The following is an 18,347-nucleotide window of genomic DNA, read 5'->3' on the forward strand; positions in this document are numbered from 1 at the left end:
CTGCACTACAGTAGATTACTATTTCAGTGAACGATATTCCACATTCTAGAGACTTTTATTAATTTTGCGTGAAAAATATGGTCGACAGAGAGCTTAAAAAAAAGTATGTGCAACGATTATTCCCCAAGTTAAATTTTATCATTGCTGATCAAAATGTAATTCAAGCGTCTTATTGTAAGAGCATTAAACCTGAATTAACACTAGCCACATGGTTAACGGATTGTACAGTCCGAGAGTTTTCCTTCCATCAAATATTTTTCTTCTACAAAAGCGAGTGATCAGAATTGCTCACCTAATTGGTTCATATGGCTGGTCACAGATAAAGAAACCTCTTCTTTGTAGTTGGATGATGTCTCCTTTTTTCAGGTCTTTTAGACAGGGATCACCAAGCATTAGTTCTTCTTGCTGAAAAACAAAGTATATTCTCCCCAATTAAATCATTCAAACCATTTCCAATGTTAAACTACAACAAAAAACAAGATTTCAAGTCACTCAAAAAAAAAACAATAACCAAGTCATTCGTGAACAAAAAACTGGATCACCTATTTTTGTTTTTACTCGAGTCAATAAGTGACCGTATTTGCATGTGTACATTATTCAAGTACAAAGTTACAGAATCCACTATGCTGGGTTCTTGGTGCAGTAATCCCATTCTTGTGGACAAACGTTATTCCTCCAAGAACTTTGTGCAATGGGAACAGTCATTGAAATTGCAAACACTTTGAATTTTTATCCAGCGATAAATGAAGTACATACGATTCAAAATTCAAGGAACTGAGTGTACCACAAGAATATTAATACCTGTCACCACAGGGAGAATTGGAAAAGGAATTGCCATCTTGAACTGCATTAATGCTCAACAAATTGAATATACTGCACAGTTTCATCACAATTGTTCAACCACACTGAAGAATTAGGGAAAACACGTTTGGGTTACTAATGTAGCCAGTAGACAAATAAACCCCAATGAGATCCTATAGTTCTGGAAAGAGTTTGTTAATCAGCAATTCAATTTATTTTCACGATTTTAAGCGCAATGAAATGTTTACAAACGCTCATTAAAATGTTCCTGTTGAGATTTTTGAATATTGTTGTAATTGTCATGTAATTCATAGCATTGAAGTTTTAATAATAAAATTTTAATTTAAAATATTTTTTATTAACATTATGCCTTGCAACTATAAGTTAAGCATAACTAGCTGTTCACTACAAATTATACCTTGCTGTTTCGATTTACATGCTCCTTGAAATCTTCATCCTTGCCAATGACAGGTTTACTGATTAGATGCTCATAGTAGACACATACTGTGGGAACCAATGGAGCTTGTAGACTCTCAGTTAACCATGTGATCTTTGTTGTCTTCTTATAATCCTTGTTATCCAGATTTAATTTTCCTTCAAGTGATGTAATCTTTCCTCTGGAATTTCTACAAATAAAAATTTGTCTAATTAATCAGTCACATCATTCGATGTCTTACAAAGACTAACAGGAAGTCAGGTCCTATGGGTTAAGGAAAGAAACTTCATCATAATTAGTTTTCTCACCTGTTAATTTTAGTGATGTTAATGTTACCCCAATTGATGAAAGTAACCATTTCTTCCTCTGTGAAAGTTTCTGCATCTGCTCCTTCAATTAGTACTTTGGGTCCGTACCATATAGGCTTCACCCCTACATCTGGATTCTGGCACAAAAAAAAGAATGGATTAAAAGGAAAGCACGGATGGATTAGGGCAGCATGGTAGCAAAGTGGTCAGCACAATTGCTTCACAGCTCCAGGGTCCCAGGTTCGATTCCCAGCTTGGGTCACTGTCTGTGCGGAGTCTGCACGTTCTCCCCGTGTGCGCGTGGGTTTCCTCCGGGTGCTCCGGTTTCCTCCCACAGTCCAAAGATGTGCAAGTTAGGTGGACTGGCCAGGCTAAATTGCCCTTCGTGTCCAAAATTGCCCTTAGGGTTGGGTGGGGTTACTGGGTTATGGGACTAGGGTGGAGGTGTGGGCTTGGGTAGGGTGCTCTTTCCAAGAGCCGGTGCAGATTCGATGGGCCGAATGGCCTCCTTCTGCAGTGTAAATTCCATGAAAGAAGATACATTAAAATTCAGACCAGGGGAGAATAAACAAAGGAGATGCTATATTATATTTGCATTTATATCATAGTTTATTATTTCTTTCCATCTATGAAACCCTGTATACTTCTTCTGTGTGGATTTTATGGACTGCACACCTCCTATCCCACGTTTAAGAGGCAAATCGAAATAACAATGCAGACAGACGTATGTTTTAGACCAATTGTAAGTCTTGGATTTGTTCAACATATTTCCAGGGTATACAGCATTCTTATTTCACACTTTTACAGCTGGATTTTAAAACAACCTAATAGAGATCCATCTCTGAAACCCAATTTCAAATTTAAAACATTTGGAACAACAGTCCATAGCTTCTGCTGAAACTGATCAAGTTAAATTCATCTCAGCACAGTTCTTGGTAACTTTGGCCACGACAAATGTATGCCATAATTGGCTTTTGTTTAAAAGAAAAAACAGAAAAACATACTTAAGACTGGGTTCCCAAAGTTCAAGTGACTTGTCCCTTAGCACAAACATCTTTTTTTATATATAAACTCACTGTCTTCAGCCATCTGTGCATAACCAATTGACCAATTGTCAGGGAGACAAGTGAAAGAATTGTATGATTGCACTGATCAGTCTAGAAAGGGTGGAATATTCTTGCACTATTTGCTACAACATGAGTAACAGTAACATACAACATTATGAAATTAAGATTCCATAAATTGACATAGCAAATTTTCATGGTTCTCAACAGCCCTGATAACATTTAAGTTATATTTATGAAATGTTAACGTCATTTAAAACCTGATGAAGGATGCAGCTTCATTCAAAAGAAGACAGTTAATCTCAAGTAGATTTATTTAATCACGTTATCCTGACAATGGCAACAGCTCCATAGAAGACTGGCTGATAAAATTGTGCAGTGAAACTTTTTGTTCTCTACTTACTTCCCATACTAAATGTTTAAACAATCTGAAAAATACATATCAACTAAGAATGAGAACTTAAATACTTTTAAAAGTGTCAGTTATGTCTAACGTCATCACGAACAATTGCAAGATTACTCTTTTTTTTTTTTTAAATACAACTAAATATCTTCCAATCCTACAGTGATGGGGGTGGGAGAATTATACACAAACCAGACTTTTATCCTGGAGCTGCTTTTTCTTCAGCTTCTTTCTCAATACCTTCAATTAAGTGCATTGTGTATTACATTACCTTGGGATGCTTGGCTACATCTTTCATCTCTTCCTTGGCCCCTGGCACATTCATGGGCACTACATCATTCTGCAATAATGCTGTATACCGAGGTGCCACCGGATCAATAACCTGAAGTAAATAAGCATGGTCATTTTATTTGTAGAACATAAAGTCTTGGTCCACTTTCATCCACATGCAATATCCAAGAGCATATTGAATTGTTTAGCTTGCTGCAACTAACAATTATGCATAGTTAAATAGAAAACATTTGAAAACTGGGAAATATTATCTGAACAAAGGTAGTTGATGCATTTAAAATTGTATTATTTTCCAGAAAACTATATTAAATGGGTTTTAACAGACTTATTCAATTTTAAAGGCCAATTAAAATTTTGCATTATATTGATTATTTGCAGCTAACTGCAACAACGTAAACAATCCTTTGCGTGAGGCAAATGTTTAATAAAAAGAAAGATTGACGAGAGGGAAAAAAAGTAATGTGACAAAAGGCACAAAGTGTGGCACTGAGGTGCAAGCAAATGGAAAAGTTTGCAAGAAATTAGCTCAAGATGTCAAATTCAAATGGTTTAGATTAAGACTATAGCCAAGCAGCCAAAGTCCTAGAATGGCATTTCTGCACTCAATTAACTAAGCCATACATTTTCACTTGCTATCCGTGCTGCCAATTTCATTGAATTAGTTTAAGGATTGTAAACTCCACTGTGCTCCTTTTCTGGTTAGAAAATTACATGTCTAAGTCATTTAATACGGCACATTACACATAATTTGGAATTGTTTTGTTGTATAAAATTATAGTGGATCAGTATTGGTACAGAATTTTTATAGTACGGCATATTAAACATAATCAGAACACAAAGCACAATGGCAGACTAGTATCTAAACGTTTTTTTTTAAAAACATACTATTAACTGATTTTTGAGACCTAAAGTTATTAAAATATGAAAGCTTAAATTTACAGGAGCACAGGAAACTTGCCCCTTAGCAATCAATACACTTTCATTCAGTTGCCATGGAATAAAAACAAATTAAATACCGTTTCAACTACTGCAACAAGATTGAAAGAAAGCTTTTAAAAATTGCTTTAAAAAGATTGCTCCAAATAGAAAGCAATGATTACTTCCACATAAAACTAATCATCTATGCATATATTCTAAACGCGTGTTGCTGTCAAAATGTGCAGAAATCCATACCAGCTGAACCACACAATCACAAACGTAGTTCAAAAGATGGCTGGTTTTGCACACACCTTGATGCATTATTGCCATGCTATTCAAGCTGTGAGGTACTCTAATCAAAGCAAAAAACTGTTAAGTGATACCTTGTTACAGTTAGCTTGCAGCTTGAAAGAAGCAGAAAATGTAATGCATAATTTGTGTTTAATTCATTAAATTTGCACAATTTTGGGGTTACAGAATATTTTTCAAGTTTTTATTTTCATACTATTATTCCATCCTCAAAAGTCAACATTTTACATCCAAAATTGGATTTCTCACACAGTTTAAAGCACCAGAAAAAAAAAATATTTGTCACCATGTAACCAGTCACAAGAACATTCCATTTTCCTCAGTGAGCTTTAATTTGTATATACTCAAACTTCAAAAAGTGCAAACACAGCAATGTTACTCAACAGATAAGAACATAATGCAATAATGCTGATTTGGTCATATTTACCTTTTTGTTAAAAGCCCAGAGTTTGTCCCACTCCATGTTCACAACAGATCTTGAACCGCCCTGCATCACAAAATGTATACAAAATACACTTTTACAAATATATTTTGCAAAAACAAATTGTTGATTTATATTTCAGTAAATGATTTAAAAGAAAATTAGAAGTTTCAGAGATCAATGGTTGAGTGGGGTGGGGAGCAGAGGAGGATCAATGATCAGTGGGTTTCCTCCGGGTGCTCTGGATTCCTCCCATAGTCCAAAGATAGGTAGGTTAGGTGGATAGGCCATGCTAAATTGTTCCTCAAGTTTCCAAGGATGTGCAGGTTAGGTGGGAGCGGGCCTAGATAGGGTGTTCTTTCAGAGGGTCGGTGCAGACTCAATGGGCATTGTAGGGGCTCTATGGAATTTCTATGGAAACTAACACCAATACAAATGACACGATATTATGGATCTGTGGTGAAACGCATCATCTAGCTCACATTTAACTCACTTGAGCAGCAATGAATTGTTTTAATCCCTCAACAGTCATCCCTCTTCGCAGGACTCCACGCACTGTTGGAAAGCGAGGATCATCCCTGCACAAAATTGTGGACAAAGAAATTAATAGAACAAAAGAGACAGTGAAAAACGACGATATGTCACTCCATAATAGAATCAAAGACTTTTTTTTTTAAACCGTTACATTAGCCAATTCAATTAATAGTCAAGTTTACAGTATTAGTGCAAAAGTACCATCCATCCACAAGTCCTTCATTGACAAACCACGTAAGCTTCCTCTTTGATAGTACAGTGTTATTTAGATTAAGGCGGCTGTACTCCCAAACATATGGTTTTCGAATCTCCAGAGTGTCAATGATCCAGTAATATTGCTCATCTCGGTCATGGTACTCTGTTGTCCTCAGTGCATGTGTGACACCTTCAATGCTGTCCACTATAGGACATGCAAAGTCATACGTTGGGTAAACTCTGCAGAAAGAGGAAATGAATGGAAATCCATAGCATTATTTTACTATATTTTCCAAATTGAATTTGAGTCACCAACTAGCTACTCAGACAGTATTCCAATCAAATTCTCTTTCTAGTATCTTAGCAACCTCTTTAGGGATGTACGAGATACTACGGTGAAACCAAAGCTGCAGTCCTTCAGTTACGGCCAGTGCAAAGACAAAATAAATAGTATAGTATCAACCTTTTCCTCAGTTTAAAAAAACATTCTGAATCACTAGTTTCTCTCATAACCCAATCAAAATAATTGCTCTCCAACTTTCCACTCTACCTCGTGAACACAATTCAGAATAAAGAACATGGAAAAAGGGTCACCATAATAATTCAAGTTGTGCCGATTAACTAGCTCACATAAGTATCAGAGTAAATAACTGGCCTGTCCGCGCACACAAAGAAATACTTGTAAATTATATATAAAACTTTGCTTTTTGTACAGTAAATGCGTTTTCATACAACATTCAATCCAACTATAAATCCTTAATTTCACCACAGACCAGCACGTCATCAGGGACATGCCTCAGTTTACACGAGATGTTCCCAAGATTGTTCAATGGGAAATGCTGCATCTCAGGCAGCAACTTCTGAATTTTCATACCAGACTAAGTTGCCATGCGATGCCAAATATTTCTTTTGTCTCTACTTGTACAGATAATTAAATATCAGCTTTCCAAGTACCTGATGGTGACCTATTGGACACTGAAGATACAACTTGACCATATAGACTACATTGTTAACAATTTCACACATCAATATAAAAATCTTAATATGCAGTTTGTGGCATTGCTATGATTGTAGGCTGCTGAGGAGATGGAATGCAGGGGTGGGGGGGGGGTGTATAAAGTAGAGAGCAGAGGACATATTGCTCACTCTGTAGATCTACATCAGTGCTGGGCTGAACACACGTGCATACGCCTCCTGACACTAAGGCAGTTGAGGTCTCATTATGGGAGCCCAGTACGTATGTTTTTTTTAAGACTGAAAATGCCCAACAAATTATACATTGAAATGAAATGAAATGAAATTGCAGAGTGCATTGCAGAGTGATATTTACAGAACCCAAGTATGACTGATATACTTCACTTGTATTTGAGCCCCGTGCGAGGATGTGGCGTGTTCTTGCATCTGTAGATTGTGGGGTCCCTCAGGCAACCATTATTGGAGGCCATGTCAATCTTTGCTCGTAAACAGCAGGTTTGCCCATACTCTGACCCAGTCTTCATTGCTTCCCACATTTGTATGTTCTGCTGTACAGCTGGAGGAAATAAATTGCATGCAGTGCTAAATTTTAGAAATTCAAATCTATGAAATTTAATATAAAAGAACCAACAACTAAATAAATAAAATAGGAATTATTCTTCCATTACTGTCATTCCTTGGAGCATCTGAAATCTGTAAGCTTTTTCATTTAAATACAATCGGGGAATGCTTGTGCACTACAAGGTATAATAGAAAGTTGATTCTGGCAGGGTTTCAGGTATTCCTCCATTCTGGCATGTCACTTTGCATCTGCTACCACTCCGCAAATGCATTTAGCTTCTCGCAAGGAAAACATTTGCTTAATGAAAATCTCCTTCTGTTATTTTGGTGCCATTTTTTAAATTGACAACAATTCGTAGAAAAACTATTAAGCAAAAACAGCAATTAGTCTGTGGTATTCCACAGAATCCCTACAATGCAGAAGGAGGCCATTTGGCTCATCGAGTCTGCACCGACGCTCAGAAAGAACACTCTACCGAGGCTCACTCTCTCACCCTACCCCCATAACCCCACACATTGATCATATCTAATCCACCAAATTTGCACATATTGATTATATGCGCAAATAGGGGCAGCACGGTAGCATTGTGGGTAGCACAATTGCTTCACAGCTCCAGGGTCCCAGGTTCGATTCTGGCTTGGGTCACTGTCTGTGCGGAGTCTGCACGTCCTCCCCGTGTGTGCGTGGGTTTCCTCCGGGTGCTCCGGTTTCCTCCCACAGTCCAAAGATGTGCAGGTTAGGTGGATTGGCCATGATAAATTGACCTTAGTGTCCAAAATTGCCCTTAGTGTTGGGTGGGGTTGCTGGGTTGTGGGGATAGGGTGGAGGTGTTGACCTTGGGTAGGGTGTTCTTTCCAAGAGCCGGTGCAGACTCGATGGGCCGGGTGGTCTCCTTCTGCACTGTAATTTCTATGATAATCGATGATATCCAATCTACCTAACCTGCGCATCTTGGGACACTAAGGGGCAACTTAGCATGGTCAATCCACCTAACCTGCACATCTTTGGACTGTGGGAGGAAACCCATGCAGACACGGACCGAGCGTGAAAACTCCACACAATCACTCAAGGCTGGAATCAAACCAAGGTCCTTGGTGTATGTGAGGCAGCAGTGCTAACCACTGTGCCGGACAGATCACAAAATCCCCAGTTTTGATGCCACCTTGTGCATAATTAGACAACCATAGCACAATTGGTTTCATAGACACAAGGTTTGGCAGGACAAGTCAAAATTCCTATTCACGAATGCTGTTCAGCAACCTTTGTCAGAAACTGTAGAAGGAAATCATGCAATGACAGAATTGGGCTCCATGATGTTTTCTGTGGTCAAGAAGCTTAAGAACACAGAACAACTAGTCTCAAAGTGTGGGAACCATACCACAGCATGAATCACTTTAGTATGGAGGGGTGGGAAGAGGATTGTGAAGAGAGAATAAAGGTTTGATAGCTGGTAATCAAAACCACCAAGCAGAATTTTAATGGTACTCACAATTCTCCCTGTGTTTAGACTCAATTCTTTGTTCCCGTTCTTGTTTCATTCGATCTGGAGGTGTGTCATCTGCGTAAGCGTTTCCATCCCTAATCATTTTGTCAGCATATTGCATTATAATATTAAAATGATCAGAGGTGTAGGTGAATTGGTCAGGTTTTATCTGTAGCATTGAAACATCTTCCAATATAACCTACAAAAAACAGTGGATGTTAACACAATTCAACCCCTTGTCAAAATGCAATTCAACAAGTTTCAACTCAATTCTCAAGTACAGGTGGCGAAAAACCCCACTTCATTTCTCTTGCAATTTATGATTTGAAAGGATTATACAGTTTACTGTTCAGTAAAGTTTCAGAGAAGGTTGCGAGGCTTTCAAGTGCCACAGTTATATGATGGAGATTAAAGGTAAAAAAAAAGGGTAATATTGGAGGTTTTCGGCAAAGACGTAATGCAACATTTCTGAAATTCAAAATCCAGCAGTCTGCTATTTTATGCTCTGAACCTAGAATGATCACACAATAAATAAAGAACATGGAATTTAGCAACTCATTGAGTGACAAAATTCAAGTTTCAATGGACTTTACCGATTATTCATTCTGGACTTTTCCCGTGTTGTGTGATTTTCCAGATGTAATTTGGAGTGGGGGGGTAAAATTTTAGTTCAATTAGCAATGTGTCATCTGTAGTCCTGGCAAATAATCTAAACTATCTCTGAGGCCTGGCATCCTGCATGATCTCTAGAACCCATTAAATCCAGAAAAATGTATTTTAAACCAAGTAATTTAAAATTATCTGAATATTAAATGAATAATTTTTACAATCAACTGACTATTTGATTTTCAAAATGAATGATCACCACAGTTATATCGAGGCACAGATGTGTTTAGTAAATGTATTTCAATAACAACCTTCTCAAAGTCTTCCTTTTCCTTTTCCGGATTGGTGTCATCAAACCTCATGATGAGTCTCCCCTTAAAGGTCACTTGATAATGTTGATTCAGGAGTGCAGCTTTGGCATGTCCAATGTGTAAATAACTGCACGGAGATTATTTAAAAAACAAATAAATAATTGCACCTTAAAAACTGTACAGCATACTTTAGACAAAATCAGATTATACCATACCACAGCATTTAGAATTTTTAAAAAATATACTGATTTAACTTGTATTTATGTGGCAAAATAGAAAAAAAAACTTAATCTAAATCAGCCAGAAATGAAAGCTATTGCAAAGGTAGAATTATTTTTGTATAATGTGGGAAAATGTGAGAATGTGGGAAAGCCTATACTGGCACTTCACCCTCAAAGAGGTCTCCTGCAACAGCACGTCAGCTCTCAAACTCTTTAAAGGTGAAAAACTCTCTCCCACTTCATTGGTCCCCCAACCCCCGCACATTATACGCTACCATTCAGATCGAGGGTCTCTCACCCCCCCCACTAGTCCCAGTCAGCTAGCTATCCCTCCCCAAAACCCCCCAACCACTTCCTCTTGAAACCACTTCTCTCTGCATACTCGCATACCCCCCTCCATTCACACCTTCAAGCCCACTGAAGCCTGTCCACCCACCCCCACTTCATTAGCCAACTCAAGTTTGTCAGTAAGGTGGCACCCGCCAGAGCCCCCTCCCCCCACATAACTAGTACAAAAAACAACAGAACCCCCCCCCCATACCCAGCCCTTCTAAGCAACCAAACATGATAAGCCCCAAACAAAAGGGGAAAAACACCAACACATTACCCCAATACCCCTAAACCATCCCCTTCCAACCACAACATATAAAAACAAACTCCAAACTCAGTTTAGTCCCAATCCTTCAGCCCTCACGAATGCCTCCACCTCCTCTGCCATCTCAAAGTAATAGCTCTTGGAGTTATGCGTAACTCTCAACTTTGCCGGGTAGACCGCCCCGAACTGCACTTGCTCTTGTAAAGCGCCCTGTTTTTTTTCTTTTTTTTAAAATAAATTTAGAGTACCCAATTCATTTTTTCCAATTAAGGGGCAATTTAGCGTGGCCAATCCACCCACTCTGCACATCTTTGGGTTGTGGGGACGAAACCCACGCAAACACGGGGAGAATGTGCAAACTCCACAAGGACAGTGAACCAGAGCCTGGATCGAACCTGGGACCTCGGCACCGTGAGGCAGCAGTGCTATTCACTTGCCTTCACTCTGTTAACGGCCGCCCGCCATCTTGCCAGTCCAGTGTGACGTCCCGGTATACACGAATACCACTGCCTTCCCACCTCACCTCTCGATTCTGCTTGGCCCATCTCAGCAACTTTTCCTTCATGTGATAGCTATAGAAACAGACTATCACAGTTCTTGGTGGCTCATTCGCCTTTGGCTTCAGCCAGGGAGACCGACAAGCCAAACCCAGCTCAAAGAGGGAAGTGTTCCCCTCCTCCCCCAACAACTTGGCGAACATTTCCAAAATGTACTCCATCAGCCTCCCGCCCTCCAGCCCCTCAGGCAGACCCCTGATCCACCATCTCCAGGACCTCCACTATAGCTCTCAGCTCTTTATTACTCTTCACCGTCCGCAGCTCCTCTCCCATCGAGGCAAGCTGGTCACTGTACCGTGACAATGCCTCCTCCGCCCCCTTCAACACCCCTCCTTGCTCCTGCACCGTTGCCTTTCCAAGGGCCTCCTAATTGGGGCTAATGTATCGTCCACCAACTGTTTGAGCGTCCCAATCATCTCTTTTCCATGCCGCTCATAATGCTTGGCAAACTGCTGCTCAAACTCCACCGCCATCACCTCGGCCAGCGTGTCCACCGTAACGGGTGCAGCCCCACCAGCGAGCTCACTCCCGCCATCTTTCCTCCCATAGAACTCCGTACTGAACTCTTGAGCTCTCAGGCGGACTAGCGCTTGTTCCATTTTGTCCCATATTCTTCCATTGGGTTTTCAACATCCTCTAATTATTCTTCTAGAGACCAATCATATAAAATTTCCCCCTAAATCTGGGTATAAAGATCAAAAAACAATAACGCAAGCAGAAGCCACCCAACGTGCAAACTCCACCTACATGTCGCCATCGGAAGTCATGCGGACGGTTCTTGATTAATCCCTGCCTCTCCAAATGCAGATTAATTCTGTTCCCTAGAATTGCTTCCAATAGTTTCCCCACCACTGAAGTTAGACTGACTGGCCTGTAGTTTCCTGGTTTATCCCTTCCTGCCTTCTTGAATAAAGGTACTACATTGACTATCCTCCAGTCCTCCGGCACCACCCCTGTGGCCAGAGAGGAACTGAAAGAGTCTTTGAATATTTTTAAGGCAGAGGTGGACAGATTCTTGGTCAGCAAGGGTGCGATAAATGATTGGGCGTAAGCAGGATGTGGATTTTAGGTTACTATCAGGTCTGTCATGTGAAAGTAGGAGGGGACCCAGGGTAGATCCTCGGCATAGCAGGAGTGGGAAAAGGCATTTTAGCCATTTCTGGGTGCAGTCAGATAGCTGAGAATAGAACCAGTGAGAGCAGTTCCACCCAGCTGGATGACAGTGCAGACGCGTTGGTGGATGATGGTATGTTCAAACATGTCAAAAGCTGCAAATGGGTCATGACGGATGAGAAGGGCTATCTTTCCATCATCGCAGTAAGTAATTTGTGACTGGTCATTTAGATACAATTGCCAGGGTGTAAATACAATTGGAGGGATTCAAATATGGAGTTCAAGAAAAGAAACGCATATGTTTTGAGGTGAGAAGAAGTTCAAAGACTTTGAAATGGGGAGGGAGGTTGTAGACAGGCCAGCAGTTTGCAAGTGCAGTGGGGTAAAGGATCCCTGGATTCCACCGCCCCCTCCCAAAAAAAAGGAGCAGGGAGATAATGGCAGATTTGAAGAAAGAGAGAACCATGAATAACATGTGGTAGCAATAGGGCCGAGGGAGCAAGTGGTGGATGTTACGGAGAAGATGAGCTTGGAGAATGTAACATTGGAGATAAGAGAGAAATGATAGAAAGATGTGCGCCAGGGGTAGGGTAAACATTTTGCAAACTCCTTCCAAACCCAGAAGGACATACTCTTCCAGCTTTCCCAACCAGAAATCTGGGTATTAAACAGCTTTTACCTCAATTAAAAATATAAAGTACCTTCCTGGTGATATAGGACGGTATCATACTTCTATTTCAGGGCTGTAATTCCAGGATGGTAATTCTAATTTTAAAGTATTTCTTCCTCTTTGTAATCACTATAAGATAGTTATTCCTCTCCCATGACAATACTTCACTTGTTCAGCAATGCCAACATTTTAATATTTTGATTTCTCTCACCATGCACAGTACCTTAAAATCTCACTTCCCCATGACCATTTTGTGTTCATCAGTCCAAGGTTTTGATACATTTTAAAACAAAAAAAAAAAGCAAAAACTAAGATGCATTTTTCTTTTGCAATTCTTTGCATACTCACCTTCCAGGTGATTTGCAACTCATAAGAATTACAAACTAGAGGCAGCTGGCTCAATACCAGTTAGTTTTAAACTGCTTGCTTTTAACTTTGTTTCTACTTAAGGGCTTTTCTAAAAAAAAATAGAAAATTTTAATCCATTAACCCACCCACTGGCTTCAGGTGGAAATCTTACTACCACTTTCCCAATTTCAGCACCAGGCAGTTCAACAAATTTTCCACGATCCTCTTTCTTCTCATTCATCTGCAAGAATAATGAAGTACAAAGCAAAGATAAACATTTGCTTGAAGAACATTAATTAATACCTTGTTTATATAAAAATAAAGCTTACATACCCATTTAAATCTTTACTAAAACAAAAATAATTTAAGCTACAGAGGAACACATTCTAGCTCATATGTTTTTTTACTGAGCTGTACAGTACTGATCCCACAAAATGTATGGCTGCAAAAATGGCACATTCATTCCGACTTCTCCAAATTGATTTGGCCAATGCTCACCTGCCCTCACTATCAATTTACTGATGCAAAAACACATTAAAACAAGTATCAAATTGCTACGTGACTTCTTTTGTAATTTATTTGTTTTCTTTTTTCACTGACATATCCCATTTTCCACATGCCTTTCTGATTAAGACAACAGATTAAAGAACAGATGGCTGGTTTGAACCAAGCCACTTGGGAGTCATGGGAGAAAACCCCAGTACAACTGGCCCCATAAATTATCTCTTCCAAGCTCCAGAGAAATTCCTTCTCAAAGGACCACTGTCAATACTGGAAACACACCATAGGCTGAATAGTGTGCACGTGTGTGTGTATGTATGTATGTATGTATGTATGTATGTGGGGGGGGGGGGGGGGGGAGAAGAGAGAGAGAGAGAGAGAGAGAGAGAGAGAGAGAGAGAGAGAGAGAGAGAGAGAGAGAGAGAGAGAAGCTCCAAGCGACCCTACCTGCAGCCATAAAGCACGATGAGACGGACTGACGAGGGCGGAGTGCGACTTCCACCACACATTGGGGTGGAAATCCAGCCCTTTTAAGGTGCCGGCCAATCTGAAGCTCCATCGGTTCTGGCAGCACTAGGAAGACGCCAGTGGTGGGATTGACAAGGCCCATGGATCCCCGAGCATGGAAAGTCTGGGGTCCTGGGCATGGAGGGGTTGGGTAGGTTAGGAAGGGTGGGGGAGGGGGAATGAGTTTAAGGGAAGGATTAGGTAGTTAGAAAGGGGGGCTTTCCCTTGATCAGCACAGGACAGCTCACAAAATAGCAACACCCTCTTTACTTCGCAACCTTTTACCATCAGTGTTTTGGGATTTTTTTTTATTTTTTTTTAAATCAGTCTTCCCGTTCCTACCTAGTTTCCCAGAATAAACATTTTATGGCATAGGCAGCATATTATCAGGATCAATTAGTTTTATAACAAGCCTCATAAACCCAATTAATTAAATACAGGAGAGCTGCTGATTTGGCACCTGCCCACCCCCCATATTATGGGGCAGAACTCAGAGGTGGGCAGGAGGGTGGCCACTATATTTTACACATCATCCTGCAGGATGAATGCCAGTTAGTGGCATGTAAAATTCAGCCCCATGTGATAAATCACAGGGTTAAACAGGACAACGCATTTGAGCTCTGCATCCTGTCCCACCATGCCTTTCCCAGGCTTTTCTGTAATCCTAAACTGCTGCATTAATACTACATGTTTTCAGAACGAAATGCAAGGCTAGGCGGATACAACTTTAATATTAATGAAATGCGACAGCCAATTAAAATGGGAAGTTCAGCAAAACAAGAAATTCTGGTAAAGAGGAATACTTAAAATACTACGAAGAGGATTGGATACAATGAGATTATTTTAATGAAGACATTTTAATTCTGGTAAGATGACAGCGAACAATTTCCCATTGGCCTTTATGGTCAGACAATTACGTTATACCATTAATTCAACTAGCTACACGATTTTGGAGAACTGCACACTTACCACTATATTCTGTGGAGTTACGATTGCCCATTTTTTACACACAGACTGAAATGCATCCTGTGAGCCAAGGAAATTATACCAGCGTTGAACATGAGTTGGTATTCTGTCCTGGCTTAGCTGCTTCTCCCAAAGGCGACCTCCTGTTGACAAAAACATAGTTACGATAAACCTACTGTATCTATCATTTAGACAGTGACCAATTAAGTCAATTTTACATTTTTGTCACTTGTTCAGTATTTGCTTCCCCTTCCCCCGCCCCCCCCCCCCTTTTTAATATGTTATTTTCTTCTCTCATCACAATTAATTTACCAATATGCAAGAGCTCTTCTCCCCCAATCACATTGTCAAAAGCATGTTAACACAACACAAATATTCTTTGGGATACGGCACCCATTAGTTTTTTAAAAAATTAATTTCATTAAAAAATAAAACTTAATGACAATGCAATTGGAAACAACTTTACCAAACTCTCCCCATTCCAAAAAAAACACCCTGCTAGACTTTAACCCCCTTAACTGAACATCCATCATCCATGCCTCTGTTGCATTCAGTTAATTCCCACATTCGGAAGCTTCACAGTGCTGATCCCTACTTCGTTCCATACTCTGGTTTAATATGCAACCAACCAAGGTTATAATTCACAATAAACCAGCACATGCTAAAATTCCAAATTATGTGGATAAAAAGAAGACATAAAGGATCAAGCTGTGTTGCAAAGATGTGTGGGCGTTTAAGATATGCTGTCACAGAGCAGACGCAGCGTAAAGAGAAATAATATCAACGAGGATCGTAACAGTGTGAAAACATGAACATTGTAGTAAGGAACACCATTTAGTAATGGGTTTGTGAAAGAAATTATGCAGTAATTGATGAGATGCTGACCAACAGAGCTGTTGGTCATCTACCAACTGAAATGCATTGGGACTTGCCCCAGCAGTTGGAGCCTGGAGTTGAATATGGAAAGAGCGTTTTAAAGCACTCTCTAAATTATTGTTTTTAAGTTAGAATAAATTGTAGTCAATTCTTGAAGTTATTACATAAGGTAATAAAGGATGCCAAACAAAAGGAATTGGTCATCTGGAAGGAATTTGGTGCATACACAGTGATAAGACTGGCTGTATTCCATTTGGTATTTCACAGGTGGATATGCACAGGAAAGGTAATTCCAAATGGAACATACAAGGCTAAAGCCGGACTAGTGGTTTGGGGTTTCGAAGAGAGACTTTGAGATAATAATAATAATAATCTTTATTCATATCACAAGTAGGCTTACATCAAACTGTAATGAAATTACTGTGAAAATCCCCTAGACGCCACACTCCGGCATCTGTTCGGGTATACTGGGGGAAAATTCAGAATGTCCAATTCACCTAACAAGCACATCTTTCAGGACTTATGGGGGGAAACCGGAGCACCCGGAGCAAACCCATGCAGGCACGGGGAGAACCTGTAGGCTCCACACAGACAATGACCCAAGCCGGGAATTGAACCCAGTCCGTGGCAATGTGAAGCAACAGTGCTAACCACTCTGCTACCGTGCCGCTCAAGATGTCAGAGAGGGAGGCAGCACAGTGGCGCAGTGGGTTAGCACTGTGGCCTCACGGCGCCAAGATCCCAGGTTCGATCCCGACTCTGGGTCACTGTCCGTGTGGAGTTTGCACATTCTCCCCGTGTTTGCATGGGTTTCGCCCCACAACCCAAAAATGTGCAAGCTAGGTGGATTGGCCACGCTAAATTGCCCCTTAATTGGAAAAAATGAATTGGATACTTTAAATTTTTTTTTTTTTTTTAAGATGTCAGAGAGGACTCCCAACTACAGGAAAAGTGAGCTTGAAAATTTTCTTGGCTCTTTTAGCAATATATTCCTGGGAATGTACCACAGATTTATTTCAAAGCCAGATTTAAAAAAATTTTTTTTTTTTTTGCAGACTTAGAAATATCAAACGGAAATGTTTTTGAAACCACCTAAAGAAACTGGTGATATAGAAAAGAAAATTGTGTGTTTATGGGTTGAGTGATGCATCAAGGGTGTGGAGTTCTCAAATTAGGTCCGTCCAGCTGAAAGCGTGTTATATTCATTAAAAGCAGACCCAGCTTTATTACATTGGCACCACAAGGAGAAACTAGCAGGCATCTTTATGATGCACATTGATGATTTTCTGTGCCAAGGTTCTGCAGATTTTGAGCAATAGATGACAGATAAAATAAATGAGTAATTCAACATTGGTAGTCAGGTTTCAGGGGTATATATATATATATATATATATATAAAAAAATATAAAAACAGCAATAATTTTTATCAATTACTAACATAAAGACACCACACAGCTACAGTAATCTATGTACATAATGACACCACACAGCTACAGTAATCTATGTACATAATGACACCACACAGCTACAGTAATCTATGTACATAATGACACCACACAGCTACAGTAATCTATGTACACAGCTACAGTAATCTATGTACATAATGACACCACACAGCTACAGTAATCTATGTACATAATGACACCACACATCTACAGTAATCTATGTACATAATGACACCACACAGCTACAGTAATCTATGTACATAATGAATTCCCCCTTAGCTGTTCCAATTCAACAACAAAATCCAATTAAACCAAAACCCTTTTTCAAGGGCGTGGCCCAGCACACTGTATTCTCACTTGAATGGGACTTGTCCTTTTCCTGAAATTATGATCCAGTTCCAACCAGCAGATTCAAATTCCTTCAAGAAAACAACTATATCTTTAAAGTCATCACAGCAGTTAGCCACACCCAATGTGCTTTTTACTGGAACAACGTTTAAAATGAAATCAGAGAAATACAGAGAAAACACTTCTTTCTCCTTAGGAGTCCAAAGCAGTCAAACTGAAACCGATAACCCCTCTCACCTCACAGCCACAACCCAATGTGCTACAAGTCACATGATAAGAGACTAAACCATTCTTAAAGGGACACTTAAATGGACTGCTGTGCTCTGTTTCACGGAGACATGGCTCACTCCTGCTTCACCGGACTGTGCCCTACAACCAGTGGGGTTCTCAATCCACTGAATGGACCGTACGGCGGCCTCAGGCAAGGCTATGGGAGGTGGGGTCTGCCTCCTAATCAACACCTCCTGGTGCCTAGATGTAGTAACACTGGCGGGTTTCTGCTCCCCGGACCTAGAATACCTGACACTAAAATGCCGCCCCCACTACCTTCCGCGGGAGTTCAGCTCAGTTATCCTGACGGCAG

General features: G+C 40.1%; 1 protein-coding gene across 2 annotated transcripts in view; it reads right to left on the reverse strand.

Annotated features, from left to right (window-relative positions):
- Window positions 1-18,347, reverse strand: part of eprs1 (glutamyl-prolyl-tRNA synthetase 1) — a 134,576-nt gene that overhangs the window by 67,838 nt on the left and 48,391 nt on the right. The window contains exons 5-17 of one of the 2 annotated variants that reach the window (XM_072509425.1): window positions 15,099-15,238; window positions 13,268-13,362; window positions 9,618-9,744; window positions 8,707-8,899; window positions 7,040-7,211; window positions 5,687-5,920; window positions 5,445-5,529; window positions 4,958-5,017; window positions 4,605-4,625; window positions 3,284-3,394; window positions 1,546-1,682; window positions 1,220-1,427; window positions 293-405 (exon numbers count right to left, since the gene is read on the reverse strand). In XM_072509425.1, coding sequence (XP_072365526.1) covers window positions 293-405; window positions 1,220-1,427; window positions 1,546-1,682; window positions 3,284-3,394; window positions 4,605-4,625; window positions 4,958-5,017; window positions 5,445-5,529; window positions 5,687-5,920; window positions 7,040-7,211; window positions 8,707-8,899; window positions 9,618-9,744; window positions 13,268-13,362; window positions 15,099-15,238 — 1,696 coding nt within the window. The remainder of the gene's footprint in view (window positions 1-292; window positions 406-1,219; window positions 1,428-1,545; window positions 1,683-3,283; window positions 3,395-4,604; window positions 4,626-4,957; window positions 5,018-5,444; window positions 5,530-5,686; window positions 5,921-7,039; window positions 7,212-8,706; window positions 8,900-9,617; window positions 9,745-13,267; window positions 13,363-15,098; window positions 15,239-18,347) is intronic. The other variant, XM_072509428.1, reaches the window with a different exon arrangement.

The sequence above is a fragment of the Scyliorhinus torazame genome, chromosome 1, assembly GCF_047496885.1.
Source record: "Scyliorhinus torazame isolate Kashiwa2021f chromosome 1, sScyTor2.1, whole genome shotgun sequence".
NCBI classification, from domain to species: Eukaryota; Metazoa; Chordata; class Chondrichthyes; order Carcharhiniformes; family Scyliorhinidae; genus Scyliorhinus; species Scyliorhinus torazame.